This window comes from Agelaius tricolor, unplaced genomic scaffold, assembly GCF_023055355.1.
Source record: "Agelaius tricolor isolate 1412-34295 unplaced genomic scaffold, bAgeTri1.0.p SCAF_55, whole genome shotgun sequence".
Lineage (NCBI taxonomy): Eukaryota > Metazoa > Chordata > Aves > Passeriformes > Icteridae > Agelaius > Agelaius tricolor.
Window position 1 is genome coordinate 2,333,856 of NW_027269315.1, and position 27,868 is coordinate 2,361,723.

The 27,868-nt window shown below is 63.8% G+C and overlaps 3 protein-coding genes, 1 long non-coding RNA gene and 2 other non-coding genes across 11 annotated transcripts; 5 read left to right on the forward strand and 1 right to left on the reverse strand.

Annotated features, from left to right (window-relative positions):
- The first annotated feature begins 123 nt into the window (after positions 1 to 123).
- ATP5F1B (ATP synthase F1 subunit beta) lies at positions 124 to 3,440 on the forward strand. Its single transcript, XM_071455954.1, has 10 exons — positions 124 to 296; positions 769 to 951; positions 1,247 to 1,421; positions 1,574 to 1,695; positions 1,926 to 2,110; positions 2,220 to 2,378; positions 2,464 to 2,586; positions 2,667 to 2,879; positions 2,974 to 3,175; positions 3,256 to 3,440. The coding sequence occupies exons 1-10, from the start codon at positions 155 to 157 to the stop codon at positions 3,351 to 3,353; spliced, it is 1,602 nt and encodes a 533-aa protein (XP_071312055.1). The 5' UTR covers positions 124 to 154; the 3' UTR covers positions 3,354 to 3,440.
- LOC139604856 (small nucleolar RNA SNORD59) lies at positions 981 to 1,054 on the forward strand. Its single transcript, XR_011684123.1, has one exon. It is a non-coding gene; the product is annotated as a small nucleolar RNA SNORD59 (small nucleolar RNA).
- Positions 1,773 to 1,847, forward strand: LOC139604855 (small nucleolar RNA SNORD59). The gene has a single exon (XR_011684122.1). It is a non-coding gene; the product is annotated as a small nucleolar RNA SNORD59 (small nucleolar RNA).
- Positions 3,441 to 4,123: 683 nt separating the features above from the next.
- BAZ2A (bromodomain adjacent to zinc finger domain 2A) lies at positions 4,124 to 27,868 on the forward strand. Of its 6 annotated transcripts, XM_071455930.1 has the most exons (27): positions 4,124 to 4,261; positions 8,552 to 8,689; positions 9,837 to 10,433; positions 10,750 to 10,917; positions 12,626 to 12,811; positions 13,087 to 13,326; positions 13,410 to 13,470; positions 14,102 to 14,210; positions 14,821 to 14,922; positions 15,006 to 15,216; positions 15,307 to 15,368; positions 15,453 to 15,518; positions 15,620 to 15,811; positions 15,902 to 16,156; positions 17,331 to 17,545; positions 17,640 to 17,714; positions 18,578 to 18,740; positions 19,626 to 19,685; positions 19,763 to 19,898; positions 19,997 to 20,571; positions 21,432 to 21,657; positions 21,733 to 21,888; positions 23,014 to 23,177; positions 24,985 to 25,274; positions 26,473 to 26,605; positions 26,676 to 26,822; positions 27,617 to 27,868. In XM_071455930.1, the coding sequence occupies exons 2-27, from the start codon at positions 8,554 to 8,556 to the stop codon at positions 27,866 to 27,868; spliced, it is 4,977 nt and encodes a 1,658-aa protein (XP_071312031.1). In that variant the 5' UTR covers positions 4,124 to 4,261; positions 8,552 to 8,553. The 6 variants fall into 6 exon arrangements, with proteins under 6 accessions (XP_071312031.1, XP_071312028.1, XP_071312030.1 ...); XM_071455927.1 differs by having other exon boundaries at positions 15,307 to 15,518; XM_071455929.1 differs by having other exon boundaries at positions 15,307 to 15,518; positions 20,000 to 20,571.
- LOC139604733 (proline-rich protein HaeIII subfamily 1-like) lies at positions 4,638 to 6,413 on the reverse strand. Its single transcript, XM_071455952.1, has 2 exons — positions 6,230 to 6,413; positions 4,638 to 5,491 (listed from the first exon to the last, which is right to left on the reverse strand). Exons 1-2 carry the CDS (start codon positions 6,411 to 6,413, stop codon positions 4,638 to 4,640), a joined length of 1,038 nt encoding a protein of 345 aa, XP_071312053.1.
- LOC139604706 (uncharacterized) lies at positions 24,510 to 24,861 on the forward strand. Its single transcript, XR_011684070.1, has 2 exons — positions 24,510 to 24,600; positions 24,817 to 24,861. It is a non-coding gene; the product is annotated as an uncharacterized lncRNA (long non-coding RNA).

Consider the following 27,868-nt stretch of genomic DNA (forward strand, 5'->3'; position numbering starts at 1 on the left):
GCATCGCAAAGACCAATGAGAGCGCGAATTCACGCGGCGCCTCTCGGCGGAGCAGCCAATGGGCGCGCGGTGCGGCGGTGACGCACGGCTCGGCGGCCCCGCCCCGCGGGGGCCGTGAGGGGCGGGCGGGACGCGGGGCTCAGTCGGCGCCGCCATGTTGGGGCTCGCGGGTCGTTCCGCTGCCGCCGCCGCCGCCGCGGCCCGGCCGCTGCTGCCCCGCGGGGCCGCCCCGGGCCGGGACCTCCTCCCGCTGCTCCTCGGCCGCGGGGCCGCCCCGGCTGTCGCCGTCGGGGCGCGTGAGTGTGGGGCGGGCCGGGGTCACCTTGGGGCCTACGCGGGGGTGCCGGTGCTCAGGGCCCCGGTACCGGGGTGGGGTGTGCCGTGCCAAGCCAAGCGGGCAGGGCGAGCGGATGGGCTGCGGCAGAGGAGCTTCGGCCCCGGGGGTGGGCGTGGGGGGCTGCATGGACTGCGGGTGTACCGGGGGCCCTGGTAGCGCTGAGGGGTGGGGGCTCAGGGGGTCCTGGTAGCGCTGAGGGGATCCGGGTGCACCCAGAGCGGTCCCGGCCGCACTGAGGAGGGGCGTGGGTGGGTTAATGGTGCACCGAGCGGGGTGTGGGGATCCATGGTCAGTTCAGGGGGTCCTGGGTGCACCCAGGGAGGTTCAGGGGTCTCGGGCACACCCCAAGGCCTGCAGGGCAGCCCCATCTCCGCACCCCCACGGAGCTGCCGTGCCCCGGCCGACCTTGACTCGTCCCTCTCCCCCCGCAGGACGGGACTATGCCGCCCAGGCAGCCCCTGCCGCCAAGGCCGGCTCCTCCACCGGCCGCATCGTGGCCGTCATCGGCGCCGTGGTGGATGTGCAGTTCGATGAGGGGCTGCCCCCCATCCTGAACGCCCTTGAGGTGCAGGGCAGGGAGACGCGGCTGGTGCTGGAGGTGGCTCAGCACCTGGGTGAGCAACTGGGGGTGGGAGGGGGGGTTCCTCCTGTGATGATGTTGTCAATGACTTTCGTTCTCCTGAGCTTGCTGAAGCCAAGGATTTCAATCTGAGGAGGAGGAAAATGGCTGCCCGAGGGCTGTGACTGCACGGCTCAGTTTTCCTCAGGGCTATTTTATTCCTGCTGCTCCTCTTGATTCTTTTCCCAGCAGAATGTCCCCTTGGCAGGGCCTGGGGAAGCCACCAGCAGCTGTCCCCAGGGTCAGCCTGAGGACGCTGTGGTGACTGTGCTGTCCTTGGGCCTCGGCAGGGGAGAACACCGTGCGCACCATTGCCATGGACGGTACGGAAGGGCTGGTGAGGGGACAGAAGGTTCTGGACTCTGGTGCTCCCATCCGCATCCCCGTGGGCCCTGAGACGCTGGGCAGGATCATGAATGTCATTGGGGAACCCATCGACGAGAGGGGCCCCATCACCACCAAACAGTGAGTGCTGAGAGGCTGGAGGGCACCCCAGCTGTGAGCAGGGAGGTGGCTCTGGCTCTTCTGGGTCACAGCAGGGACTGTCCCCTGCCAGCCCCCAAGCTGGGGGGCTCAGAGCAGCTGCCCACTCCCTTCCTCTCCTCTTCCTGCTGCAGGTTTGCTGCTATCCACGCCGAGGCCCCTGAGTTTGTGGAGATGAGTGTGGAGCAGGAGATCCTGGTGACAGGGATCAAGGTCGTGGATCTGCTGGCTCCCTATGCCAAGGGTGGCAAGATTGGTACGTGACCCCCAGAGCAGGGCTGGGTCTGGGGATGGTACCTCTGGGATTTCCAACAGTTCCTCTGGGGAATTTTTCCTTCACTGATGATTCACTCCATGACTTTCGTTCTCCTGAGCTTGCTGAAGCAACGCTTTTTATATCTGAGGAGGAAAGAGCTGAAGGGAGACCCTGTGGGCAGCCAGGCTGGCTTTGGGGCTCAGCAGAACCTTTGTTTCCCCTCCTCCCAGGTTTGTTTGGAGGTGCTGGAGTCGGCAAGACTGTGCTGATCATGGAGCTGATCAACAACGTGGCCAAGGCCCACGGTGGTTACTCGGTGTTCGCCGGGGTGGGCGAGAGAACCCGCGAGGGCAACGACTTGTACCACGAGATGATCGAGTCTGGGGTCATCAACCTCAAAGACGCCACCTCCAAGGTGTGCAGACACCCTGAGGAGGGAGGGCCAGCAGGGGAGGTTCTGGGTCCCCTGACCTAGTGCCAGCTGTGGCAGTGCCACCGTGCTGACGCCATTGTCCCACCCACAGGTCGCCCTGGTGTACGGGCAGATGAACGAGCCCCCGGGTGCCCGTGCCAGGGTGGCCCTGACAGGGCTGACGGTGGCCGAGTACTTCAGGGACCAGGAGGGTCAGGACGTGCTGCTCTTCATCGACAACATCTTCCGCTTCACCCAGGCTGGCTCCGAGGTGTGTGCTGGGCACAGGGCGCTGCACCTGTCCCCCACCTGCCCGGCCCCTCGTGCTCTGTCCCTCACGCTCTGTCCCCTCACAGGTGTCAGCCCTGCTGGGCAGAATCCCCTCGGCCGTGGGCTACCAGCCCACGCTGGCCACTGACATGGGCACCATGCAGGAGCGAATCACCACCACACGCAAGGGCTCCATCACCTCCGTGCAGGTGAGGGCAGGACCACCCCCAGCTTCCCGGGGAGCTGTGCCACCTACCTGTCACCACCTGTCCCCTCTCTGTGTCCCCAGGCTATTTATGTGCCAGCTGATGACTTGACTGACCCTGCGCCCGCCACCACCTTTGCCCACTTGGATGCCACCACGGTGTTGTCCCGTGCCATCGCTGAGCTGGGCATCTACCCCGCCGTGGACCCCCTGGACTCCACCTCCCGTATCATGGACCCCAACATCGTGGGGCCTGAGCACTACGACGTGGCTCGGGGTGTGCAGAAGATCCTTCAGGTGAGGGAGTTGGGGCAGCCCCTCCCTCAGGTGGGGCGTTTGGATGGGGGCATCACCTCTGCCCGCTCACCCCCTGTGTCCCCCCCCTCCCCAGGACTACAAGTCCCTGCAGGACATCATCGCCATCCTGGGCATGGATGAGTTGTCCGAGGAGGACAAACTGACGGTGGCCCGAGCCCGTAAGATCCAGCGCTTCCTGTCCCAGCCCTTCCAGGTGGCCGAGGTCTTCACCGGCCACATGGGCAAGTTGGTGCCGCTCAAAGAAACCATCAAGGGCTTCAAGCAGATCCTGGCAGGTGAGGTGGCCCTCAGAGGGGGGGTCTGGGGGAGCCTGGTTGAGCCTCCCACTCCCCCCTGACACGTTGTTGTCCCCCAGGTGAATATGACCACCTGCCTGAGCAGGCTTTCTACATGGTGGGGCCCATCGAGGAGGCGGTGGCCAAGGCAGAGAAGCTGGCAGAGGAACACGCCTGAGCCCCCCCTGAACACCCCCAACCCGGCTCCGCTGGGGCCGGACCCCCAGTATTTAACATTTCCAATAAAAACATCGCTGAAAACGTTTGCAGGCTTTGTGTGCTCTGGCTCCTGCTCTCGGGGGGGCTGCAGGGATCCAAGTCCTGGGAGCCCCCCAGGATCCCCTCCATGGGGGGGTTGTGCTGGGTTCTGCTCCAGCGCAGGGACCCCCAGCCCTGGGGGCTCCCCTTTGTCCTGTGGGGTCTCCAGGAGAGGAGGAACCTGCTCCTCTCTGTGCTGCAGGGACAGCGCGGGGGGTGACAGATGCTGGTGCCCAGCCCTGTGTCTGTCTGTCTGTCCCAGTCCCCGGCGTTCCCCCGCCCCCCCGCGCCGCTCCAGCTCCACCATTTCGCAGCACAAAGAGCCGCCCCGGCCTGGCCCTGCCCCGGCAGCTGCCACTTTGTCCCCGGGGTCCCGTGGGGCCGCTCCGCCCCGACTTCTCCCGGTGCGGGGCTGGGGGACATCCCCCGAGGGTACCGGGAACACCCCCACCTCCGTCCCGACCCCCCCCCCCCGCACTGCTCCGCCGGTGCGCCCCCGGTGCCCTCCCGGTGTCGGGCTCTGCTCAACCCCACGGAGGCGAAGCGGGGTCCCGAGGGTGTCCCCACGGGGGTGGCAGCCGCTGGTCCCGCGGCGCGGCCCCGGTTTGGGGGGTGTCCCCCGCCATCCCCCCCCACCCCACGGAGGGCGGCGGTCCCTTTAAATGGCGGCGCGGCCCCGGTGGCGGAGGGGGCGGCGGCGGTCGCTGACATCACGCGGGGCCGGGAGCACCTGCGCCCCGCCCGGCTCCGCCACCGGCACCGGCACCGCAGCGCACCGGGCCGGGCGGGCACCGGGGCTGCTGCGGGCCGCCCCCGCCGCCCCCCCAGGTACGCAACGCGCAGGACGGGACCCGCGAACGGGGATACCGGCACCTACCGGGACCCCCTACGGGGCTGGGATGGCTGTAGAGGGACCCCCGCATCTGTACCGGGACCCCCTGAGACCGGCCCAGCTGCACCGGGACCCCCGGTTCTGTACCGGGACCTCCCCAACCCCCCGGGAGCCTCGTCCAGGCGGGGAACCCCCGCACCGGGCTCCGCTGCCCCGCACCGGGAAGGGACACCCCCCCCCCCCTCCGCCTTCCACTGCGGCCGTACCGGGACAGCCCCCCCCGCACCGGGACCCCGTTCTCCTCCCGCCGCCCCCGGAGCCGGTGTCGCCCCCGGGCCCTGCGCAGCGCGGCCCGGCCGGTGCCGCGTGACGTCACCGGGGATCCCGGGGGCCGGGGGGAGCTGGGGGGGGCCGGTGTCCCCGCGGCCGAGCCGGGCAGCACCGGTGCCCTGCGAGGTCCCGGTCCCCGGTGCTCCGCCGTTCCCGGGGGTCGCGCTGGGGCTGCGGGGAGCGAGGGGGGGAACGAACGGGAGAACGCGGGGGGGGGAACGGGGGGGACGTTCCCGGGAGGTGCCGGTACGGGGTGGGGGAGCCCCGGGGGGAGCCGGGGGTCCCGGAGCCAGGGTAGGGGGGTGGGGGGGCGTCCCCGCGTGGGGATTCCCCCCGCCCTGACCCCGCCGGGGGCGGGGATCCCCCTCCCACGTGGGCGCGCGCCCGCCCCCGGTGACGCCACGGCGGCGCCGCTCCCGGTGACGCCACTGCGGCCGCCGTGACGTGCGGGGGGGGGAGGCGGAGGGGACGGGGAAAGGGGGGGGGGGTGGGGGGGGAGGAGGAGGAGGACGGGACGGGACGGGGGCGGTCCCGGGACCGCCCGGCGGCGCGAGGCGCTTCCTGCCGCGGCCGCGGGTTCGGCTCTCCGCGGCCCGGCTCCCGGTACCGGATCGGAGCGGAGGGGCCCGGCCCGGTGCGGCGGAGGGGCCGCGCCATGCCGAGCCGCTCCCCGCCCCGCGCCGCCTGAGCCGGGCCCGCGCCGCCGCCTGCCAGGTGCGGGGTCGCGGCGGAGGAGAAGGGGGGGCCCGGGTGGTAACGGGCCGTTAACGGCCCCGGGTGAAGGCAGCGAGGGGGTGGGAGGGTCGGTTGAGGCGGTTTGGGCCCGGCGGCGGCGGCGGCACCCCGCTCCCCTTTCCTGACCTCGGTGAGACGCCGTGCTCTCCCCCCGCTTCCCCCTGCGCATCCCGGTTCCGTGGCGTGACCCCCCCTCCTTCTCCTCCGTTACCGGTTCCCAGTGACTCCCCTGCTCCCCTCCCTGTGCAGCGGCCAAGGGCCCAGACCCGCGGGGAGCCCCAGCCCCGTTCCCGGTACCCGGTGCGGTTCCCCCGCAGCCCCGTCCCGGAGCTCGGGGGGAGCCCCCTCCCCTCAGGTACCGCCCGGTCGTGTCCCCCCCGCCCCACCGGGACTGGGACCCTCCTGCAGCGGACACCGAGCCCCGCATCCCCGGAGACCCGGCGAGGGGTCTGGGGGTGTCCTTGCCGCAGGGACCGGGGGGTCCCCGCCGCTCTGCGGGACCGCGGGGGGACCGGTCCCGTGTCCCCCCGGTGTGTCCGTGCCCGCAGGAAGTGGCCGGGAAATGGCAGCCGGTTGTTGCGTCTCGTTGTTTTTGAAACGTCCTTTTTAATCAGGTCGCGTCACGCTCCCGGGGCCTCCCGGTGCCACCACCGGGGCCGCACAACCGGGGAGGCACCGGGGAACGGCACCGGCTCCACGGCGCCGACAGATCCCCCCCAGCCTGGAGCTCTGTCCCCCCCCCTCCCCAGCTCAGCTCCCGGGGACAGCCCCGGTGTCCCCGCGGGGATCCCAGGGCCCGGTGGTGCCGCTGCCACCGGGTTTGACACCGGGCGGGCGGCGCTGCCACGTCGGCCGTGCCCGGTGTGGCGGGGTCAGCTCGGTGCCACCTTGTCACCCACCATCGCTCCCCTCGGTGCCGCCATCCGAGGCTCTCCTGCCCCTCGCCCTCCTCACCGTGCCCGGCTCCGGTTTCTCGCCGTGGCCCAGTTTCAGCTCCCTACTCAGGGCGGGGGGAGCGGGGCCACGGGAGCCCCGGTGAGGGTGGGAGGTGACAGGTGGCCTTGGGTGGCTGTGGATGGCCATGGATGGCCGTGGATGGCCATGGATGGTGGTGTCCTGGCGCTGGCTGGGCTCCCAGCAGTGCCAAGGCCGGCTCTGCCCTCTGCCAGGCCTGCCACCCTGGAGCAAGGCTGACATTCCCACTTTGCTTTCATTTTCCCTCAGCCCTTTCCCCACGTTCCCAAACCATCCCAGTCCACCTCCGTGTGCCACCTGCAGCCTCCACCTGCCCCGGTGGCCCTGGCACATCTCTCGGTGGCCCTGGCACAACCCTCGGTGGCTCTGGCACAACCCTCGGCCTGCTCTGACCTCCAGAGCCGGCAGCGCCTTCCTGGCCGGCACATCACACACGGGGTGGGACCGGAAAGGCTTTTCCTTATCCAGCCCCGGTGTCCCCACAGTGTCCCCACGCCCGGGGCTTCCAGCTGGCTCAGGCCAGAGGCCGATTCAGGCCTCAGGGGAGGCGGCCCCGGGTCCATCCCGGTTCGGCCGGGAGTTGTGTGGCGGCGGCGGCGGCGGCTGCGTCACCGCCCATACGGGTTCCTCCGGTGGATGAATCACCCGGTGGCCCTGGCCAGGCTTTGGTGGCCCCTGCGGCCCCTGCCAGGGCACCAGCTGAGGGTGTGATGAAATCCGGGTTTCGACACGGGCTCTGCCACCATCGCTGCTGAAGTGCCGAGCGCGGCGGCCTTGGCCCTTCCGGAGAGGTCGGCGCCGCCTTGGCCGGTGGCAAGAGTGGCACAGCCGGTGGTGGCAGCTCCCTAGGGTGTCCCTGTGGGTCCCCACCAGCACTGGGGGCTCCCTCCTCATCTGCTGGGCCTGCAGGGCATCGGCGCCCTCAGTTCCCTCGTGTCCCACCCCGAGGCGGAGCCACTGGAATCCCTCCTTGTGGGTTTGAGGGAGTGTTTGAGGTTCCTGGGGGATGAAGGTCACCAGGATCCCTCCTGGGCCACAGGCCTTGGGTTTGAGGGAGGGTTTGGGGTTCCTGGGGGATGAAGGTCACCAGGATCCTTCCTGGGCCACAGGCCTTGGGTTTGAGGGAACATTTGGGGTTCCTGGGGGATGGATTCACCAGGATCCCTCCTGGGCCACAGGCCTCGGGTTTGAGGGAGCATTGGGGGTCCTGGGGGATGGACCCACCAGGATCCCTCCTTGTGGCCTCAGGTTTGGGGGTCCTGGGGATGAATTCACCAGGATCCCACCTGGGCCACAGGCCTCGGGTTTGAGGGAGCGTTTGGGGTTCCTGGGGGATTAAAGTCACCAGGATCCTTCCTGGGCCCCAGGCCTCAGGTTTGAGGGAGGGTTTGAGGTTCCTGGGGGATGAATTCACCAGGATCCCTCCTTCTGGCCTCGAGTTTGAGGTTCCTGGGGGATGAAGGTCACCAGGATCCTTCCTGGGCCACAGGCCTTGGGTTTGAGGGAGCATTTGGGGTTCCTGGGGGATGGATTCACCAGGATCCCACCTGGGCCACAGGCCTCAGGTTTGAGGGAGTGTTTGGGGTTCCTGGGGGATGAATTCACCAGGATCCCTCCTTCTGGCCTCGGGTTTGAGGGAGGGTTTGGGGTTCCTGGGGGATGAAGGTCACCAGGATCCTTCCTGGGCCACAGGCCTCGGGTTTGAGGGAACATTTGGGGTTCCTGGGGGATGAATTCACCAGGCTCCTGCCCGAGCCAGCACTGGGGTTTCAGCTCCCAACAAAGCCCAGCCTCAAACCCTGGAGCTGTGCCTGGAGAATGGGGTGTGGGGTCCCCTCCACCTTGGGGGGCACAGCAGGGACACTTTGTCACCTCAGGGTCATTGCTGTGCCTGGAGCATTGGCTGTGCTGGCTCCTGTTGGGGTCACAGAGCTGCTTTGGGGGGGTCTCTGTGGTCCTTGGCTGGGAGCCCAGGAGCAGCCACGGGATGGTGGCACACGGAGGTGACACCTTGGTGATGGCTGTCCCTGGGGTGACAGGCTGTGCTCGAGCAGGTGCCAGCTCCTCCAGCTGGGGTGCCTGGGCCTGGGCCAGGTGGCATCTCAGCCCTGGGGGGGCTTCAGTGTCACTGCTCACCCTCCCCAGGCTGGGGACCACAGGGAGAGGGTCAGTGGTGGGTGGGTCGCCACAGTGGCCACCCCAGTCCACACCAGTGACTGACCCCATCTTGTCCCCCTTGTTTGCAGAAATGGAAACAAACAACCATTTGAACTTCACTGGCCTTTCCTCTGCACCCGCTGCCTCAGGACCGAAACCCACGCCTGCCTCAGGGGACTCCCCCTTCGCCCACAGCTCCCCGCTCAGCTTCCCCCAGCAAGGGAAAAGTGAGTGACCCCACGGGGACAGGGGTGGCTGCGGGGGCAGAGGGGACACGGGGATGGAGGGGACACAGGGATGGGATGGCCAGAAGGGACACAGGGATAGAGGGGCTGCAGGGATGGAAGGGCTGTGGGGCCAGAGGGGACACAGGGATTGAGGGATGGAGGGCACAGAGGGATGGGAGGGCTGCAGGGACCGAGGGGACACAGGGATGGGAGGGCTGCAGGGACAGAGTGGACACAGGGATGGGAGGGCTGCAGGGACAGAGTGGACACAGGGATGGGAGGGCTGCAGGGATGGGGTGGCTGTGGGGCCAAAGGGATCGAGGAGCTGTAGGGACAGAGGGATGGAGGGGACAGAGGGATAGGAGGGCTGCAGGGACAGAGGGATGGGGTGGCCGTGAGGCCAGAGGGGACTCAGGGATGGGACAGAGGGCTGGAGGGGACACAGGGATACAGGGGCTGCAAGGACAGAGGGATGAAGGGGACACAGGGATGGGGTGGCCGTGGGGCCACAAGGGATGGGAGGGCTGCAGGGATGGGATGGCTGCAGGGACAGGGGGATGGGGTGGCCGTGGGGCCAGAGGGGACTCAGGGATGGTGGAACTGCAGGGACAGGGATGGAGGAGCCATGGCCAGCAGCAGCTCCAGCACGGGGGGCCAGGGCCGGGGTCTGTGCCTCCCTGCCGCCACCTTGGCCTAGAAAAGCGGCCGTGCCAGCCCCGGGGCCGTGCGTGGATTTGGCCGCTCAGCTGATCCGGCACAGCCCTGCCAAGCTCGGCTAATCCCCGGCGTCCTGCGGCGCTTGGTTTGGCAAACGGGGATCTGGGGACCGTGCAGCTCCCCCCCCTTCCCTCCCTGCTCCTCTCCAGCCATGGGGAGGGGGGGACATACGAGCAGGGCTTTGGCAGCTGCCCTGCCTGGCCATTGATCCATCCTCAACCCCACTGGAGAGACCCCACAGTGCTCGGCTCGGTGCTGGTACAGCCGGTTTGGCAAACGGGGATCGTGCAGCTCCCCCCCTTCCCTCCCTCCCTGCTCCTCTCCAGCCATGGGGAGGGGGGACACACCAGCAGTGCTGCCCTTGCCTGGCCATTGATCCATCCTCAACCCCACTGGAGAGGTGCTGACCTCCCTCTGCTCCCTCCCTCAGGTCTGAACGGGGGCATGAATGTCAATGGCTTCTCTACTGTATCCCACCCCGGTACTTCAGGGACCTTCTCACCCGGCTCTGCTCCCGCCGGGGCCCAACCCCTCCGCACCTACGACTGCCTGTGGGACTACTCACCCTACACACCCGCCGGTGGTGGCGGCCTCAAGGACGGGGGAGGCCCTCCCAACCTCGGACAATTCCCCCTCAACGGCGTGGCCGGGGGGTCCCGGCCGGCCTCGCCGGGGCACGGCACCAACCTGCGGGCAACCGGGCAGGAGCTGTGGGGCAACGGCACCGCGGGGCCCATGGGGCTGAGCTTCGACTCGCAGGAGCTCTACGACTCCTTCCACGAGCAGAGCTTTGAGTTGATGCAGAACGGGCCCGAGGGATTCTACGCCACGGGTCAGTCCTCAGCCGTGCTGAGCTCGGACACGCAGCCCTTCCCGCTGGCTCCAAACGAGCCAGAGCCCAGCCAGGGAGACGCCGAGGGTGCAGCCAAAGAGATGCCCAGCACCACCACCAACACCACCAGCAGCACCATCACGGAGAACGGGGGTGGGCTGGTGGGCAGCCAGGAGCTGGAGGAGGCACAGCCAGGTAGGAGCCCTGAGGGCTGGCAGAGCTCTGGGATGCGGCGCTGGGGCCCTGGCAGGTGGGTGATGGATCCTGGTGGAGTTGGGCATTGTTCCTTGGGGAATCCCAGCTGCTCTGGCTCCCCTGCCCAGTGTCCTGGATGGGGTTGGGCCGCTCACAGCTTGGCGTAGGCGTTAGGATCTCATAAAACCAGGCTGGGTGTCACCACCCCATGCCATGGAGGGCTGGGTGTCCCAGCACGGGGACCAGCAGTGGGCATCCCCCCAGCTCTGTGCCCATCGCATCTCAGGGTCTGTTTTTGGTCGATTGCTCCCTTCAGACCTGAAGATCTGCAGCTACAATGGGGCCACAGCCACTGGCACGGGGTCACTGGGGCCGGAGGGGGCCCGCAGGTGCCTGGGGGAGGCATCACCGATCACCCCACGGCTGCAGGACACCCACATCCTCAGCGAGGACCCCCTGGAGCCCTTCGAGTCCCTGGCCAGAGGTAGGGGGGATGCCGAGGGGGGCACAACCATTCCCTGTGCGGGAAGCAGAGCCAGCTCCTCTCCATCCCCGTGTGGGGATGCCGTGGTGGCCGTGGGGATGCTGCAGTGGCCGTGGGGATGGGCTGGTGGCCGTGGGGATGCTGCACTGGCCATGGGGATGCCGTGGTGGCCATGGGGATGCGGCAGTGACCGTGGGGATGGGTCGGTGGCCGTGGGGATGCCGTCGTGGCCATGGGGATGCGGCAGTGACCGTGGGGATGCGGCGGTGGCCGTGGGGATGGGCTGGTGGCCATGGGGATGCTGCAGTGGCCGTGGGGATGGGCTGGTGGCCGTGGGGATGCCGCGGTGGCCGTGGGGATGCCATGGTGGCCGTGGGGATGCTGCAGTGGCCGTGGGGATGGGCTGGTGGCCGTGGGGATGCCGCGGTGGCCGTGGGGATGCCATGGTGGCCGTGGGGATGCTGCGGTGGCTGTGGGGATGGGTCGGTGGCTGTGGGGATGGGTCGGTGGCCGTGGGGATGCCGTGGTGGCCGTGGGGATGGGTCGGTGGCCATGGGGATGCTGTGATGGCTGTGGGGATAGGTCGGTGGCTGTGGGGATAGGTCGGTGGCCGTGGGGATAGGTCGGTGGCCGTGGGGATGCGGCGGTGGCCGTGGGGATGCGGCGGTGGCCGTGGGGATGGGCTGGTGGCCGTGGGGATGCCGTGGTGGCCGTGGGGATGCCATGGTGGCTGTGGGGATGCGGCGGTGGCCGTGGGGATGGGTCGGTGGCCGTGGGGATGGGTTGGTGGCTGTGGGGATGCCGTGGTGGCCGTGGGGATGTCGTGCTGGCCGTGGGGATGCGGCAGTGGCCGTGGGGATGCAGTAGTGGCCGTGGGAATGGGCTGGTGGCTGTGGGGATGCTGTGATGGCCGTGGGGATGGGGTGGTGGCCGTGGGGATGGGGTGGTGGCCGTGGGGATGGGCTGGTGGCCGTGGGGATGGGCTGGTGGCCGTGGGGATGCCGTGCTGGCCGTGGGGATGCCGTGCTGGCCATGGGGATGCTGCAGTGGCCGTGGGGATGCCGTGGTGGCCGTGGGGATGCCATGGTGCCGTGGGGATGGGTCGGTGGCCGTGGGGATGGGTCGGTGGCCGTGGGGATGGGTTGGTGGCCGTGGGGATGCCATGGTGGCCATGGGGATGCCATGGTGCCGTGGGGATGGGTTGGTGACCGTGGGGATGCCGTGGTGGCCGTGGGGATGCTGCACTGGCCGTGGGGATGCCGTGGTGGCCGTGGGGATGCTGCAGTGGCCGTGGGGATGCCATGGTGCCCGTGGGGATGCCGTGGTGGCCGTGGGGATGCGGCGGTGGCCGTGGCGCTCTCCCGAGGCAGGGGCGGGCCCGCGTCCCCGGCTCGCTGCCGGCTTTTCCTTCCCTGCCTTCCTTCCCGTCCTTCCCAGCTCCGTGACGAGGCGGTTACTCAGCGCCTGAACTTCCGCGCTGCTGAGCATCGCCACGGCCATTTTGGGCTCCTCCGCTTCCCAGAGGAGGAGGAGGAGGAGGCGGAGCTGGGGGGGGGGCGGGGGGGAGGAGAAGACGGGGGTACCCAAACCCCTTTTAACCCCTCTGCTGCCGGAGCCTTTTCATCCCCTCCACACGCACCCTATTTCCCCCTTGAGCGGAGATGTTGCTCCGTGCGCCCCCAACCCTGGTGCTCGCCCCCCTCCCCAGACCCCGGCACCGGCGACTTGTACGCGATGGACGACTCGCAGCTGGTGAGCGACAAGTCCTCCTTGGAGGAGCCCCCCGACCTGGCCGCCAGCCCCCCGCTCCACGCCGGCCCCTTCAGCCTGCTGCCCGCCAGCCCCGAGCCCGCCCCGCTGCTCGATGCCCCCGGCTCGCCGCCCGCCCTGCCCGGTACGTGCCGCCCCCCACACCGGGAGGGGACGGGGGTCTCGTTCCCCCACCAGGGATGCGCCGTGAGCCCCACGGGGGTCACCCCACCGGCCTCATTCCCCCACCAGGGATGCACCGTGAGCCCCACGGGGGTCACCCCACCGGCCTCATTCCCCACGAGGGATGCGCCGTGAGGGTCTCCGTGGCACCGGCGAGGCCCCCGGGCAGCGCAGGGAGGGAGGGGACGCGCGGCCCCGGTGACGTGTCCGGTGACGTTCCTGACCTTGGCTCCTCAGGCGACAACGGCGAGCTGAAGAGCGGCGACCACGCGGGGCTGCGGGACTCGGGGTCCCTGGAGCTCGACCCTCCGCTGGAGCCGGACTCTCCGGCCCCGTCTGCTGAAGAGGAGGAGGAGGAGGAGGAGGAAGAAGAAGAGGAGGAGGAGGAGGAGGCTGCCGACAGCTGCCCGGAGACTTCGGCCGCGCCGGGAGAGGGAGAGAGCGAGGAGCCGGCCCTGCTGAGTGCCTCGGGGGCAGGTGTGGCCGCCCCCCAGCCTGGGCTGACCCCCCCGGTGCCCCCCGCCCGCCAGCCCATCGTCCCCTCTGTCCCCTCCCCGCAGGTGATGTCCCTCGGCGGCGCATCGCCACGCAGGAGGAGGTGCGCTTCCCGCTGCAGCACGGGTATGTGGGATGGCCCCGACCCTCTTCCCATTCCCTCTGTCCTGTTCCCGTCCCCCTCCATCTGTCCTGCCCCCGACCCTTTTCCCATTCCCTCTGTCCTGTTCCCGTCCCCCTCCGCCCGTGCTGCCCCCGACCCTTTTCCCATTCCCTCTGTCCTGTTCCCGTCCCCCTCCGGCCGTGCTGCCCCCGACCCTTTTCCCATTCCCCTGTCCTGTTCCTGTCCCCCTCCAGCCGTTCTGCCCCACAGCTCTGGTGTCCCCTCCCACCGTCCCCTCCCCATCCTGCCTCAAAAACTACCAAAACTACCGTCCCATTCCCACCATCCTGCTCCTGAAATTATCCCTGTTGTGTCCCCATCCTGCCCCTAAAACTACCGTCCCATTCCCACCATCCTGCTCCTGAAACTATCCCCGTCCTGTCCCCATCGTGTCCCCATCCTGCTCCTGTCCCCACCCCTTTCCCATCCTCCCCCTCTCTCCCATCCCTTTCCCATCCTGTCCCCATCCCCAACTCCTCCCACCGCTCTGTCCCCGACGCTGTCCCCTCCCCATCCTGTCCCTGGTGCTGTCCCCTCGTCCCGTCCCCTCCTCATGCTGCCCCACGGCCCCCGGGCTGACGCTGCCGTGCCCAGGTGGAGGCGGGAGGTCCGGATCAAGAAGGGGAACCATCGCTGGCAGGGTGAGACCTGGTACTACGGCCCCTGCGGGAAGAGGATGAAGCAATTCCCGGAGGTCATCAAGGTACCACCCCTGGGGACACCAAATATTTGAGAATATTTGGGGTATTTTGGGTATTTGGAATGTTTTGGGGCATTTGGGACGTTTAGGGATTGGGATATTTTGGGACTTTTGGGGGATTTGGGAAATTTAAAATATTTGGGGTATTTGGGGTATTTAGGATATTTTGGGGTATTTGGGATATTTAGAATATTTAGGATATTTTGGGATATTTGGGATATTTAGAATATTTGGGGTATTTGGGATATTTGGGGTATTTAGGATATTTTGGGGCATTTGGGGTATTTGAGAAATTGAGAATATTTGGGGACATTTGGGAATATGTGAGGTATTTGGAATATTTTGGGGTATTTGGGATATTTGGGACATTTGGGGTCATTGAGGTATTTGGGACATTTAGAATATTTGGGGTATTTGGGCTGTTTTGGGACTTTTGGGGTATTTGAGGTATTTTGAATATTTGGGACATTTTGGGGGAAGTTATGGGGAGGGAGGCGGTTCTGACCTGCTACAACCCCCGCCAAAAACCCGGGATTGCAGCTGATGGAGGCTGTGGTGAACCTGGAAGACTGAGCTTCCTCACAACCTTCCTCCTCCTCCTCCCTGTCCCCAGTACCTGAGCAGGAACATGGTGCAGGACGTGCGGCGCGAGCACTTCAGCTTCAGCCCCCGCATGCCCGTGGGAGACTTCTACGAGGAGAGAGACACGCCAGAGGTGGGTCTGGGGGCTGCTCAGCCCCCCATGTGCCCCCCAGCTCCTCGCTGTGCCCACGGGTGACCCCGGTTTGCGCCCCACAGGGCGTGCAGTGGGTGAAGCTGAGCCCCGAGGAGATCCCCGGGCGCATCCAGGCCATCACGGGCAAGCGCGGCCGGCCCCGCAACGCCGAGAAGGTGAAAGCCAAGGAGCCCCCGGCCACCAAACGGGGCAGGGGCCGCCCGCCCAAGGTCAGGATGGTGGATTTGCTCAGCAAGACGGACGCGCGGCTGCTGAAGAGGCTGGAAGCACAAGGTAACCCCCCCTTGCCATCCCCTGTGGGGAGCTCCTCACACGCAGCCTGGTGGGATCATGGTTCGTGTCCGCTTTGTGCCCCCTTTCCAGAGGTGCTCAGCGAGGAGGACAAGCTGAAAATGAGCAAGATCAAGAAGAAAATGAGGCGGAAGGTGCGGGTATGGGGATTGGGGGGGGTTTCCCTGGTGCAGGGGGTCCCTGAGAAATCCCTGGATTTCTTCTTGTCCTCCCTTCAGGCCAAGAACAAGCAGAAGCAGGAGGCCAAAGCTCCCAGGACCAAGGAGGCCAAGAAGAAATCCAAGGTGAGTCTGTGGGCAAAGGGAGGAGATGAAAAATGAAAAAATAGATTTTCCCCCTTACCTTTTTTTTTTTTTCCCCCACACACATCCGGGCTCTGACTCAGGTCAAGGAGAAGAAGGGGAAGCCAGAGAAGGGCAAGGACAAGGCCAGGCCCAAGGAGAAGAAGGCCAAGGGAGCTCGGAAGGCAGACAAGGGGCTGCTGGCCCAGCGGCGCCTGGAGGAGCGGCGGCGGCAGCAGCTCATCCTGGAGGAGATGAAGAAACCCACCGAGGACATGTGCCTGGGGGACCACCAGGTGGGCTGTGCTGGGGGGCTCAGAAATGTCACCCCAGGGAGCCACCGGCTGGTTCTGACCCCCCCTCCCTTTCTTCTCCCTGATCCACAGCCCCTTCCAGCCTTCTCCCGCATCCCGGGGCTGGTCCTGCCCAGCCGTGCCTTCTCCGACTGCCTGACGGTGGTGGAGTTCCTGCAGAGCTATGGGAAGGTGCTGGGGCTGGAGCCAGCACGGGACGTGCCCACGCTGGGAGCGCTGCAGGAGGGGCTGCTGGGGGCGGCCCCCGGCGCGGGGCAGCTGCAGGACCTGCTGGTGAGGCTGCTGCAGGCGGCGCTCTGTGACCCGGGGCTGCCGCCCTACTGCCAGGTGAGACCCCCTGCCCTGCCAGGTGAGACCCCCTTGGTTAGGGGAGACCCCCTGCCCTGCCAGGTGAGACCCCTCTGTTATGTGAGAGACCCCCTGCCCTGCCAGGTGAGACCCCCCTGTTAGGGGAGACCCCCTGCCCTGCCTGGTGAGACCCCCTTGATAGGTGAGACCCCCTGCCCTGCCAGGTGAGACCCCCTTCCCTGCCAGGTGAAACCCCCCTGTTATGTGAGACCCCCTGCCCTGCCAGGTGAGACCCCCCTGTTAGGTGAGACTCCCTTCCCTGCCAGGTGAGACCCCCTTCCTGCCAGGTGAAACCCCCTTCCCTGCCAGGTGAGACCCCCCTGTTAGGTGAGACCCCCTTCCCTGCCAGGTGAGACCCCCTTCCCTGCCAGGTGAGACCCCCTTGTTATGTGAGACCCCCTGCCCTGCGAGGTGAGACCCCCCTGTTAGGGGAGACCCCCCTGTTATGTGAGACCCCCTTCCCCGCCAGGTATTAGGTGAGACCCACCAAAGTCAGACAAGTCCTTCCTTTCCCTTTTACCCCTTTTCCCCCTTCCCTTATTTTTTCCCTTCCCCTTTCCTTTCTCCCTCTTCTTTTTGCTTTCTTTTTCCCCTTTCCATTTTTCCCACCTATCTTCTTCCCTCCTCTTCCTCCCTCCCACTTTCCTTTTCTTTCCCCCCTTTTCCTTTCCCTCCCTTTTCTTTTTTCAATCCTTTTCCCACCTTCACCTTTCTTTTCCCCTTCTCTTCTTCCCCCCATTTTCCCTTTCCTTTCACCCCTTTGTCCTTTCTTTTCCTTCCCTTTTCTTCCCACCACTTTTTATTTTTATCTCTGCTTTCACTTTCACTTTCCTTCCCTCCCCTTTCCTTTTTTTCTCTCTTTCTCCCTTTTTCACCGCCTTCCCCTGGCTGGGGCTGTCAGTGCCTGCAAAACTCAGGACAAAGAATCCTAAATTCGGGATTAAAATTTAGTATTCTTTGTCCTGAGTAAGAAAAGGGCTTTCCCTTTCCTTACCTGTGGCCATCCCCCTCCTCACCCCCAAGCATTTTTTGGGGTGTCCCCCTCCCCATCCATCCCTGTGCCAGGAGCACCTGTGGGCAGTAACCCCCTCCTGACAAACCCCCGTGGGGGCAAGGAGGAGACTCCCCAAACCTCTCCCTTTGCTCTGGGCAGTCCCTGAAGATCCTGGGGGAGAAAGTGTCGGAGATCAGCCTGAACAGGGACACGGTGTCGGAGGTGCTGCGCTGCTTCCTGACGGCGCACGGGGCGGGCGCGGATCTGTGCGAGGGCCTGCGCACCAAACCCTTCCAGGCGCTGCCCCCCGAGCTCAAAGCCTCCATCCTGGTCTTCCTCATCAACGAGCTCAACAGCAGCGCCCTCATCATCAGGTGGGGCTGGTTGGGAGGGCAGGGAGATGCCTCTGGTTTGGGGGGCTGGAGTGGATCCTGCTCGCTGGAGCCATCCCCGTCTCTTGTTGTGCAGTGAGATCGACAAGACCTTGGAGAGCATGGCCAACTACAGGAAGAACAAGTGGATCATTGAGGGGCGGCTGCGCAGGTGGGTGGGGAGGGGGCTTTGCTTTCAGCCTCAGCATCACCCCCTCTGAGTGATGAGGTGCCTCAGGGTGGGCAGGGGGATGTCACTAGGACACAAAGCCACACGAGCGCACGCACCGCTGCTCTCAGGGTGAGGAAAAAGGGAAGTTTATTTTCTGACTCCAACATTTATAGTTTTCCAAAAGTGACAGTGGATTGGAGGGTGAAAGTGCCACCTCTCCTGTGACACTGGACAAACCAACAGTCCATCAAATTTCTCCTCTTCCATGAAAGAATGCAAAACAATGAGTTATTTACAGAAAGCGTGTGAGAATCCGGCTGTGGGATTGAGGGGCTGCAGGGTTGAGGGCCTGAAGAATTGGGGTTTGTAGGATTAGGGGGCTGTGGGATTGTGAGGGGCTGCAGGGTTGAGGGGCTGAAGAATTGGGGTTTGTAGGATTAGGGGGCTGTGGGATTGAGGGGCTGCAGGGTTGAGGGGCTGAAGAATTGGGGTTTGTAGGATTAGGGGGCTGTGGGATTGAGGGGCTGCAGGGTTCAGGGCCTGAAGAATTGGGGTTTGTAGGATTAGGGGGCTGTGGGATTGAGGGCTGCAGGGTTGGGGGGCTGAAGAATTGGGTTTGTAGGATTAGGGGGCTGTGGGATTGAGGGGCTGCAGGGTTGAGGGGCTGAAAAATTGGGGTTTGTAGGATTAGGGGGCTGAGAACCAGGTATGATAATCTTTGTGGGTCCCCTCCAGAGCAGAATATTTTATACTTTTCTGCGTGACAAAGTTTGCTACAAGAACATAAACATCAGAAGGCTTAGAAAATCTTAAAAAATCAGGGGGGGGACAGGTAGCCAACACCTCCACCTGTGTCCTGACAGGCTGAAGGTCGCCCTGGCCAAGAAGACAGGCCGTCCTGAGTCGGAGATCACGGGGCTGGAGGACGGGCGGCGCCGGCGCAGCTCCCGCCTGACCGAGGACATGGGGCTGGAGATGGAGGAGGAGGAGGAGACCCGGGGGAGGAGATCCCGCAGGGAGGAGGAGGTGGGGTGCTCCAGGCTCTGTTGTGGGAGGCAGAAGTGAGGGTGCCACCTTAAGGGTCTCTTCCCTGACTGATCCATCCCCAGGATGGAGCTGCCTCACGTTGGGTGCCAATATATTGGAGTTAAATCCCAATAGAGCCAAATGGGACATGCCTGGGTTTGTCCAGCCCTTGCTGCTTGACCAGAGGCAGCAGCTGTGGTGGTTTCACCTCAGAGACACCTTTGGCTGGCTGGATATTGCAGCAAAAGTGAGGGTCCCACCTCAGGGGTCTCTTCACTGATTGATCCAGCCCCAGGATGGAGCTGCCTCACGTTGGGTGCCAATATATTGAAATTAAATACCAATATTGCCAAATGGGACGTGCCTGGGCTTGCCCAGCCCTTGCTGCTTGACCAAGGGCGGGAGCTGTGGTGGTTTCACCTCAGAGACACCTTTGGCTGGCTGGATTTTGCAGCTGGGTGCTTGGGACAAGTCCAGGCTTGCAGGAGCTCAGGTTTACCTCTGGTGGAGAAGCTTTAAGGTGATGGTGAAGGAAAGGAGTCGGTTCTGCTGGAGGGTTTGGATCCAGAGCTTTATTCTGGCCTCTGGATCCAGCACCAGCTCCAACAGAACTCCCTGAGCCCGTGGTTGCTGCTCCTTTTAACCCTGGGGAGAGGGGCAGGGAAGGGGTAGGAAGCCACCAACCAGGTACAGGAGAGGAGGTCTCAGGGCTCAGTCTCAATCCCCCAGGGCTGAGAGGCGTCTTTTGAACTTTGCCAATCACTCTGAGGCCTTCTGGAATGCCAAGATTGGCAGGCAGCACTCAGCAGGGGCAAGGGAAGGGGAAAGGAGAGGTGGTTGGCACACCTGGGGAAGGAGCCGGGGTAACTGAGACACTTTCCCCAGATGGACACGTCTGCATCCAGCGTGCCGGAGCTGGAGCGGCAGATCGAGAAGCTGGCCAAGGTGAGCTGGTGCTGGAGGGCTGGAGCTCAGCCCTGCTGGGGGGCTGCAGCCCCCTCACCGCCCCCTACTCTCCTCAGAGGCAGATGTTCTTCCGCAAGAAGCTGCTCCATTCCTCCCAGACCCTGCGTGCAGCCTCCCTGGGCCAGGACCGCTTCCGGAGGCGCTACTGGGTCCTGCCCCACCTGGGCGGAATCTTCGTGGAGGGCGCCGAGGGTGAGTGGGGAAGGAGCTTTTTTGGAGGGGATGAAAAACAAATGTAAAAGCTGGGAGAGGAACCCACACCTCACCTGCTGGTCCTCCTGCTGTCACAGCAGCTGAGGCGGTGGCTCAGGAGCCTCCTGAGGAGAAGATGTCGCCGCTGGTGTCGCCGGTGAAGGAGGAACCGGCCGCCGTGCCCGTCGCCAGCCGGACGAGCTGCCCGACCCCAGCCTCCCGTGCCCGTGGGAGGCCCCGGAAAAGCAAAGAGGAGCTGGCCCAGCACTGCCAGCCCTGCCCCATGCCCATCAACGGCGTCCTGGAGGAGCCAGAGCCCCTGGGGCAGAGCCAGCACGACCTCAGCCAGTCGGCATTCCTGTCCTGGCTGAGCCAGACCCAGTCGTCCCTGCTCAAGGACTCGGTTCTCACCCCGGCCAGCAGCCCTGGCAAAGGGGACACGGGGCTCCCCGAGGCCCCCTCGGACCCCATGGAGGAGGAAGAGGAGGAGGAGGAAGAGGAGAGAGCCCCGGAGGTTGTGGCAAAGAGAGGGCCCTGGTTTAACCTGCTGCCCCGCACGCCTTGTGACGACCGAGCCCCCCTCGCTACCTCCTCGGCCGAGCCCTCGCCACGAGCCCCCGCAGCCCCCCGCAGCCAGAGCAGGGGGGAGCCCCCCAAGGGCTCAGCACGGCAGGTACAGGGGTGGGGGGGCTGCCCCCAGCACCTGCACCCCGACCTGAGGGGTTGGATGGGCAGGGGGATTCTCCCTGGGTGGGTGTGAGGTGTGGGGTGGGACCCCCTGTGTGACCTGGTGGCACAGGGGGCTCAGTCCTGCTGGCCTTGATGGGCTGGGGAGAAGGGAAACAGCTCCAGGGGTGGGGGCCTGCAGGGTTTGGGGGGGCTGTGGGGTTGGGGGGCTGCGGGACTGGAGGCTGTGGGATTGAGGGGCTGCAGGGTTGGGGGATTGAAGAATTGGGGTTTGTAGGATTAGGGGGCTGTGGAATTGAGAGGCTGCAGGGTTGGGGGGCTGAAAAATTGGGGCTTGTAGGATTAGGGGGCTGTGGGATTGAGGGGCTGCAGGACTGGAGGCTGTGGGATTGAGGGGCTGAAAAATTGGGGTTTGTAGGATTAGGGGGCTGTGGAATTGAGAGGCTGCAGGGTTGGGGGGCTGAAAAATTGGGGCTTGTAGGATTAGGGGGCTTTGGGATTGAGGGGCTGCAGGACTGGAGGCTGTGGGATTGAGGGGCTACAGAGTTGGGGGATTGAAGAATTGGGGTTTGTAGGATTAAGGGGCTGTGGGATTGAGGGGCTGAAGAATTGGGGTTTGTAGGATTAGGGGGCTGTGGGATTGAGGGGCTGCAGGGTTGGGGGGCTGAAGAATTTGGGTTTGTAGGATTAGGGGGCTTTGGGATTAAGGGGCTGCAGGATTGGGGAGGGGGTGCAGAATTCAGGTGCTGAGGATCCAGCTGTTACAATCCTTGTGTGTCTCCCTCCAAAGCAGAATATTTTATAATTTCCTGTCTGTTTTCTGTGACATTCCCTCTCTCCCTCCAGTTGAACGGCCTCCCCTCAGACGACCCCACAGCTCCCCTGCTCGCTTCCACGCCGGTGCACGCCGGCCCCAGGGCCCACGGCGCCTGCCCCCGCAGCCAGGGCAGCCTGGAAAAGCTCCAGGACGTGCCAGGACAGCCCAAACGCCGAGGGAGACCCCCCACCAAATTCTTCAAGCAGATGGAGCAGAAATACCTGACGCAGCTGACGGAGCAGCCGGTGCCCACCGGTGAGAGCCGGGACCCCCGGGACCCGCCCGGTGCCGCCCCTGGCACGGTGCTGAGCTGTGGCATTGGCCTTGCAGAGATGCAGAGTGGCTGGTGGTGGCTGAGGGACCCCGAGGAGCTGGAGGCTGTGGCACGGGCGCTGCACCCACGTGGCATCCGGGAGAAAGCCCTGCACAAGCACCTGACCAAGCACAAGGAGTTCCTGCGTGAGGTTTGCCTCAGGAGCACCACTGGTGAGTCTGCCCAGAGCCCACCCCTGCCCCCAGACCCTCAGCTGGGTGGGGGGCTCTTGCCTGTCCCCCTGTGAGCCCCCAGGTTTCATTTTCTGCCCAAATCCCCAAGGCAGGGGATTGCTCCCTGAGCCCACCCTTTATCCCTGCAGACCTCACCTTCCACTCCAGCCCTGGGCACTGCTCCCCGTGCCCCCTCTGTGACCTCCCCTTTTCTCCTCTCCAGACCCCATCTTTCCCTTGTCCCAGGATGTCTCTCTCCTCCCTGACCCCCCTTTTCTCCTCTCCAGACCCCATCATATCCCAGCTTTTGGTTTTCCTCCTTGACCCCTTTTCTCCTCTCCAGACCCCATCTTCCCCCTGTGTCCCAGGACGGGGCTCTGCTCCCTTGACCCCCTTTTCTCCTCTCCAGACTCCATTTTCCCCCTCTGTCCTAGGATGGGGTTCTGCTTCCTTTCCCCTCTCCCTGACCCCATTTTCTCCTCTCCAGACCCCATCTTCCCCTTGTGTTCTGGGATGTGGCTCTGCTGCCTGTCCCCCATCCTTGACCCCATTTTCTCCTCTCCAGACCCCATTGTCTGCCAGGATGTGTCTCTCCTCCCTGACTCCCTTTTCTCCTCTCCAGACCCCATCATGTCCCAGGATGTGTCTCTCCTCCCTGACCCCATTTTCTCCTCTCCAGACCCCATCATGTCCCAGGATGTGGCTCTGCTGCCTGTCCCCCATTCCTGACCCCCCTTTTCTCCTCTCCAGACCCCATCATATCCCAGGTTTTGGTTTTCCTCCCTGACCCATTTTCTCCTCTCCAGACCCCATCATGTCCCAGAATGGGGCTCTCCTGCCTTTCCCCCATCCCTAATCCCATTTTCTTCTCTCCAGACCCCATCATGTCCCAGGATGTGGCTCTCCTGCCTTTCCCCCATCCCTAATCCCATTTTCTCCTCTCCAGACCCCATCATGTCCAGGGATGTGTCTCTCCTGCCTTTCCCCCATCCCTAATCCCATTTTCTTCTCTCCAGACCCCATCCATGTCCCAGGATGTGGCTCTCCTGCCTTTCCCCCATCCCTAATCCCATTCTCTCCTCTCCAGACCCCATCATGACCCTGACACCATTCTCTCCTCCCCAGACCCCATCTTCCACCCTCGCCCGGACCCGGCCGCCACCGCGGTGTCTCGGGAGGCCCTGGCTCAGTGGTCAGTGCTGGACAGAGCCTACGAGACCGACCTGGGCGTGCTGCAGTGGGTGGAGGAGCTGGAGCAGCGCGTCCTCATGGCCGACCTGCAGATCCGGGTGGGTGCCAGCCAGGATCAGCCCAGCTCTGGCTTGTTGGGAGAGGTGAAACAGGAAAGCCTCGTAAATAGGATTGTCTGGCAAAAGATTTTTGAGATTATGGAAATTATAAGCGAGATTGAAGTGAAAGCAAGTTTAGGTGAGCCAGGACAGATGGACACACAGACAGGTGGAGTGTTGGGGGAGATGAAACAGGAAAGCCTTATAAATATGATTGGGAAAAGATTGTGAGAATATGGAAATTATAAGCGAGATTGAAGGGAAAGCAAGTTTAGGTGAGCCAGGACGGACAGACACACAGACAGACAGGTAAGGATGTTGAAGGAGATGAAACAGGAAAGCCTCATAAATACGATTGTCTGGCAAAACATTTTGAGAATATGGAAATTATAAGCGAGATTGAAGTGAAAGCAAGTTTAGGTGAGCCAGGACAGATGGACACAGACAGACAGGTGGAGTGTTGGGGGAGATGAAACAGGAAAGCCTTATAAATATGATTGATTTTGAGAATATGGAAACTATAAGAGAGATTGAAATGAAAGCAAGCTTTGAGATCCCTCAGTCACTGAACAGCTGGAAAGCAATGGTGTGACTGCTGAAGGTGATCCCCTTTTGATGGAACAACACCCTCTGCTTGCAGAGAGCTCCAAGGGGCAGAGCAGACCCTGCTGGCTTGGCAGAGGGGGCCCAAAGAGGAGTTTGTAGGGTTTAAGATGTAACCCAGTGTGGTAATGTAATGATTCTTACAGGCTGTGTGCAAATGCTGTAGGATTTGTATCTTGTACTAGATTGGTGAGTGAGAATTAGAATATTCAGCACAGAAGAAGATTTATTGTGTTGCAACGGGAACCTCGTCCTCTTTTACTCTCTCTTTACTCTTCCTCACTCTCTCATCTCTTTACCACGCTCTTGCCTTCTCTGTCTTTACCCCTCTCTCCTCTCAGTCCTGCTCCAGCTGTGCCTGTGCTCCCAGCAGGGTCCCTGCACTTGGCCCTTTGCAATAAACCCCAAATTGCACGACCAGAAGAAGATTTATTGTATTGTAACGGGAACCTCATGCTCTTACCCTCTTATTCTCTTATCCTCTCATCCTCTCTCTCTCATCCTCTCTACCCCTGTCTTTTGGGCACACCTGCTCACACTCTTGCACACCTGCTCACACTCATGATTGCTGAGCAGGGGTCATTCCCTGGGCCTGCTCCAGCTGTGCCTGGCAGCTCCCAGCAGGGTCCCTGCACTGGGCCCTTTGCAATAAACCCCAAATTCCACAACCAGAAAAAGATTTATTTTATTGTAATGGGAACCTCTCTCTCTTATCCTCTCTTTTACTCTCTCTCTCTTATCCTCTCATCCTCTCTCTCATCCTCTCTACCTCTCTCTTCTCTCAGTCCTGCTCCAGCTGTGCCTGGCAGCTCCCAGCAGGGTCTCTGCACTTGGCCCTTTGCAATGAACCCCAAATTCCACGACCAGAAGAAGATTTATTGTATTGTAACGGGAACCTCATGCTCTTACCCTCTTATTCTCTTATCCTCTCATCCTCTCTACCCCTCTCTTTTGGGCACACCTGCTCACACTCATGATTGCTGAGCAGGGGTCATTCCCTGTGCCTGCTCCAGCTGTGCCTGGCAGCTCCCAGCAGCTCCCTGCACTTGTTCCTTTGCAATAAACCCCAAATTCCACCACCTCACTTCAGAGATCTCTCACCTCCATCCATCCATCCCAACCCTCCCACCCTCCCAAACCGCTCCCACTCTTGCTGACCACCACCAAGCGACCACCACTGACCTCTCTCCTCTTTCCACCACAGGGCTGGACGTGTCCGAGCCCGGACTCGACGAGGGCTGACCTGAGGTACTGCGAGCACAAAGTGGAGCCCCTGGAGGACATCACGGTGCGCAGCAGCCTCCGGCGGGAGGCGCTGCCCGTGCGCCGGGAGCTCACCAACCCCCTGGACCTGGCCGTGCTGCGGCTGGCGGCGCTGGAGCAGAACCTGGAGCGCCGCTACCTCAAGGAGCCGCTGTGGCCGCTGCACGAGGTGGTGGTGGAGAAAGCTGTGCTGAGCAACCCCGAGGAGCTGGGCTCGGGCAGCACCGAGATGTGAGCGCACCAGGCGGGCCCCTGGGAGGGGTTGGGAAAGGGTCGTTGCCTGGGAATTGCTGGGAAGGGGTCGTTTTGTGGGAATTGCTGAGAAGGGGCCATTCCCGAAGGGGTCATTCCCCCTGGAGTTCCTGAGAAGGGGTCATTCCATGGGAATTGTTGAGAAGGGGTCATTCCCAAATGGGTCATTCCCTGGGAAGTCCTGAGAAGGGGTCATTCCCAAAAGGGTCATTCCCTGAAAATTGCTGAGAAGGGGTCATTCCTGAGAAGGGGTCATTCCCTGGGAATTGCTGAGAAGGGGTCATTCCCTGGAAGTCCTGAGAAGGGGTCATTCCTTGAGAATAGTTGAGAAAGGATCATTCCCTGGAAATTGCTGAGAAAGGGTCAATGGGAATTGTTGAGAAAGGGTCATTCCCTGGAAATTGCTGAGAAAGGGCCATTTTATGGGAATTGTTGAGAAAGGATCATTCCCTGGAAATTGCTGAGAAAGGGTCAATGGGAATTGTTGAGAAAGGGTCATTCCTTGGGAATTGCTGAGGAGGGGTCGTTTCCCTGGGAATTGCTGGGAAGGGGTCATTTCCCTGGGAATTCTTGAGAAGGGGTCATTCCTGCCCTCCTGGGAATGTGGGGGTCAGCGGGGTTTGTCCTGGGGGTGGGGGGTCTCCCAAAGATGGGATTCCTTCTTGGGGATGGGGTCTCTCTGAAGGATGGGGGTCTTTCTGAGGGATGGGGTCTCTCTGAGGGATGGGATCTCTCTGAGAGATGGGATCTCTGAAAGATGGGATCTCTCTGAGGGATGGGGTCTCTGAAGAATGGGGTCTACTCCTAGGGATGGGGTCTCTCAGAGGGATGGGGTCTCTGAGGGATGGGATCTCTCTGAGGGATGGGGTCTCCTCTTAGGGATGGGGTCTCTCAGAGGGATGGGGTCTCTCAGAGGGATCTCTTCCTAGGGATGGGGTCTCTCTCTGAGGGATGAGCTCTCTCAGAGGGATGGGGATCTCCCCTGGGGACTGGGGTCTCCCTTGGGGACAGGGCTCTCACGGGGTTCATCGTGGTCCTGCTTGGGGCTGAGCAGCGACCAAGACTCCTCTTTGTGGGATCCTTTTTGGGCTCTGGGGAGGTTCCCCATGACCCAGCCGGGTGCCTGGGCCCCAGGGCAGGACCCCCGTGCTGGGCTGAGCCCCCGCTGTCCCCGCAGCTCGTACGAGATCACGCCGCGCGTGCGGACGTGGCGGCAGACGCTGGAGCGCTGCCGCAGCGCCGCCCAGGTGTCCCTGTGCCTCCTCCAGCTGGAGAAATCCATCGCCTGGGAGAAATCCGTCAACAGAGTGGTGAGACCCCGCCCTGGGAGGGGACAAAGGGGGGGTCCAAAGCAGCTCTGAGCCCCCTGTGTCCCCCCAGACCTGCCTGGTTTGTCGGAGAGGGGACGATGACGAGCACCTGCTGCTGTGCGACGGCTGCGACCGCGGCTGCCACCTCTACTGCCACCGGCCCCGCATGACAGAGGTGCCCGAGGGCGACTGGTTCTGCTCCGTCTGCGTGGCCAGGGTAGGTCGGGGGGCAGCCCTCAAACCCCACGGGGATGGTCCGGGAGGGATCCCAGGCCCTGCTGGGCACCCTGTCCCCAGGAGAGGTTCTGGTGAGGGGAGAAAATTGGGTTCCCAAGAGGGATCCCCCATGAGAGCCTCATCCTCCATTCTTGGGAGAGACCCTGATGGTCTCTGAGGGTCCCCCATGCCTCTGGGGGTCCCTCATATCTCTGGGAGAGACCCCCATGTCAGCAGGAGGGGTCCCAGGCCGTGCTGGGCACCCTGTCCCCAGGAGAGGTTCTGGTGAGGGGAGAAACTCTGGTTCCCAAGAGGGATCCCCCATGGGACCCCCATCTCCAGGGGAATGGGACCCCCATCCCCATGAGAGCCCCATTCTTGGGAGAGACCCCAATGGTCTCTGAGGCACCCACATGCCCCTGGGAGTTGGGGTTCCCTTTCCTAGAAAAGACCCTAATGGGACCCTCATATCTCTGGGAGAGACCCCCATATCAGCAGGAGGGATCCCCATCGCAGCACTGGTGACCCCACCCCTCTGGGGTGAGGATTTGGTCCCCAGGAGGGTCGACCTTGGTGGTGTCTGAGAGACCCTGATGGTGCCTGAGAGACCCTGGTGGTGTCTGAGAGACCCCCACCCCTAGGAGAGACCCTCCCATTGCTGTCCTGACCTCCAGGAGAGCCCGATGGCCTCTGAGGGACCCTGGGAAGGACCCTGAGGGTCACCTCAAGCCTCAGGCAGTGTGAAATGGGGCACAGGGGACAGAAGGTGACCCCCATTTCCCCCCCCCCCCACAGGCCGGGCAGTACCGGGACCCCATCTCACCCCGGCGAGGCAAGAAACGGAAACGGGGCCGGGGGCTCGGGGGGAGCCCCGGGGAAGAGGAGGAGGAGGAGCCGAGCCCGCGGCGGCGCCGCCCGGCCCCGAGGCACCGGCGGGGGCTGCCCCCGGTGTCCCCACGGTGTCCCCCCGGGGAGGCTCCGAGCCCGGCCCGCAGGAGGAGCGGGGCCCTGCGGGGCCAGCCCAGCGACCTGACCTTCTGCGAGTGA